At 47.4% G+C, this 2,500-nt stretch overlaps 1 protein-coding gene across 3 annotated transcripts in view; it reads right to left on the bottom strand.

Annotated features, from left to right (window-relative positions):
- The window catches only part of LOC128694247 (tsukushi), a 143,260-nt gene that overhangs the window by 2,437 nt on the left and 138,323 nt on the right, over window positions 1-2,500 (bottom strand). For all 3 annotated transcript variants that reach the window (XM_070093567.1, XM_053784272.2, XM_053784273.2), the window contains exons 6-8: window positions 2,006-2,114; window positions 1,405-1,614; window positions 1-109 (exon numbers count right to left, since the gene is read on the bottom strand). The exon at window positions 1-109 is cut by the window's left edge and continues 70 nt beyond it. In XM_070093567.1, coding sequence (XP_069949668.1) covers window positions 1-109; window positions 1,405-1,614; window positions 2,006-2,114 — 428 coding nt within the window. The remainder of the gene's footprint in view (window positions 110-1,404; window positions 1,615-2,005; window positions 2,115-2,500) is intronic.

Here is a 2,500-nt window from a genome sequence, read left to right as displayed (position 1 = left end):
ATTTGCAGTCACAGTTCCAGGGATTGTTCTGGATATCGATGTACTTGAGAGATAACCACGGCAACATGTCCTCTGATAGAGTCATCAAGTTGTTATCTTGGACGTGGATCTGTGAAGGCAGAGGGAGTTAGACGGAGATAACGAAAGATAACATAGGTGACAAAAAGGTAGACATATTATTCCGAGCTAAACTGCTCACACACACACACACACACACACACACACACACACACACACACACACACACACACACACACACATACACACACACACACATACGGATACTGTTGCATCTACCGTGCTGACGACAGTGGCGCTACTGGTCAAGGTATCGACAACTCTGCTGTCAAAGCTCTACTCTCCTATAACCTTTCTTAATCCGAATGTAAACAACCTGAATCCTGTGTTTCAGTCCTGACTATTAGACATCCTCGGCATCTTATATCCAGTGTTTATAGAGATCATTCTCCACTCATACTATGTTTATGTTGCTGACTTATCTTGACCTACCTGTAAGGTTCTTTATTTATCCCTTCAACCCATTTATCCTTCTCCTACTCCTTTATTCTTCCCTCCTTCCTCTCTCTCTCTCTCTCTCCCACCTTCTTTACTCTCCTCGCTTCAAACATCGAGATAATTCACCATAGTTTATAATCTAGACAAAAGTAAATGATACTTCTTATCAGATGTCGTCCGTGTGTACCTCCAGGACCTCTGTCTGCCCTTCCAGTGTACTCCCTGCCACCGACCCATCACCCTGCCACCGACCCATCACCCTGCCACCACCTGCCACCCTGCCACCACCCTGCCACACACCCATCACCCTACCACTCACCCACTACCCTGCTACACACCCACCACCCTGCCACTCACCCACCATCCTGCCACTGACTTACAACCCTGCCACCAACCCACCACCACGCCACCGACCCACCAACCTGGCACTCACCCATTACCCCGCTACACACCCACCACCCTGCCATTCACCCATTACCCTGCTACACACCCACCACCCTGCAACTCACCCGTTACCCTGCTACACACCCACCACCTTGCCACACACCCACCACCCTGCAACTCACCCACTACCCTGCTACACACCCACCACCCTCCCACTCATCCACCACCCAACCACTGACACACAACCCTGCCACCAACCCACCACCCTGCTACCGACCCACCACCCTGCCACACACCCACCACCCTGCCACACCCCCCAACTCATCCACCATCCTGCCACTCACCTACCACCCTGCCACTCACCCACTACCCTGCCACAGACCCACCACCCTGCCACAGACGCACCATCCTGCTACTGACCCACCACCCTGCCACAGACCCACCATCCTGCTACTGATCCACCGCCCTGCCACTGACCCACCACCCTGCCACACACCCACCCACCTCCTGCAGGCTCAGTTCGTCTCCCTGCATCAAACGGAAGGCTTCACTGTCAATGACAGCCAGGTTAGGGTTGTCAGACATCTTCAGCACTTGTAGACCAGTGAGGCTGGAGAAGGCGTATTTCCCCACGTTTCTCAAATCAGGCATAGCACACATCTCCAGCACTCTCAGCGTCTTTAAGCCTTCTTGGAAGTCGCCCATCATTACCGTCTGCAAGAAGCAAGAAGAATAAAAGTCTGAGAACCACAATAACAATAGTTAAGCTATTGTTGAAATCTGTTTACCTTAAGAGGAGAAGAGATCGTGAAATATCTAAAACTATAACAAGATAACGTTGCAAATATTTTCACAGACGTTACGATATTAGATCTTTAATTATTACTGTTGTTCCGTAGAGAAAATAAAGTAGACGGAACACCAAAAACACAGCTTCGTGCATTTAGTAACACACAGGTTAATAAGGTACTTAAACTGCCCTCGTTATAGCATTTAACTAAATATTCACTCACTCGCTCACTGACCGGCTCACTCACTGACCGGCTCACTCACTCGCTCACTGTTTGACTCACTGACCGGCTCACTCACTCACTCATGTACTCACCCTAATCGGGTTAGCATTGAGGTTGAGGTGAACCAGGTTGTGCGCGTACTGAATCTCTGAAGGAACGGACGTTAATCTGTTCCCAGCCAGCGTCAGCACTCGTAGGTTCCTGTACGTGGGAGGAAGACAGGTCAGAGTAAGTGGGGAAAGAAGTATTGCCCACGTGAAAAAAGTAGGTTCCTATATGTAATAGGTAGAAAACTCATTAATGTACATTTAGAAAAGGGATGTTACAGTTTAACAATTTAGGTTCCCATTCTGGAGAAAAAAAGGTAAATAGGTTAATTTACTACTGGAATAAACATTCTACCTATTTTTATTATTATTGCTATTATTAATATATTATTATTAATTATTATTATTTTTATTATTAAAATTCATATGATTCTCTAAAACTCGTATAGCTTGGGCAACATTTCGATCCGTCTCGGGAAGACTTGGTCTATACAACGGAGCGAAATGTCGCTCCGTTGTATAGACCAAGTCTAGCTGTCA

Source organism: Cherax quadricarinatus, chromosome 43 (genome assembly GCF_038502225.1).
Source record: "Cherax quadricarinatus isolate ZL_2023a chromosome 43, ASM3850222v1, whole genome shotgun sequence".
NCBI classification, from domain to species: Eukaryota; Metazoa; Arthropoda; class Malacostraca; order Decapoda; family Parastacidae; genus Cherax; species Cherax quadricarinatus.
Note: the sequence above shows the minus strand (reverse complement) of the source record. Positions and strands in the feature narration are given on the sequence as shown.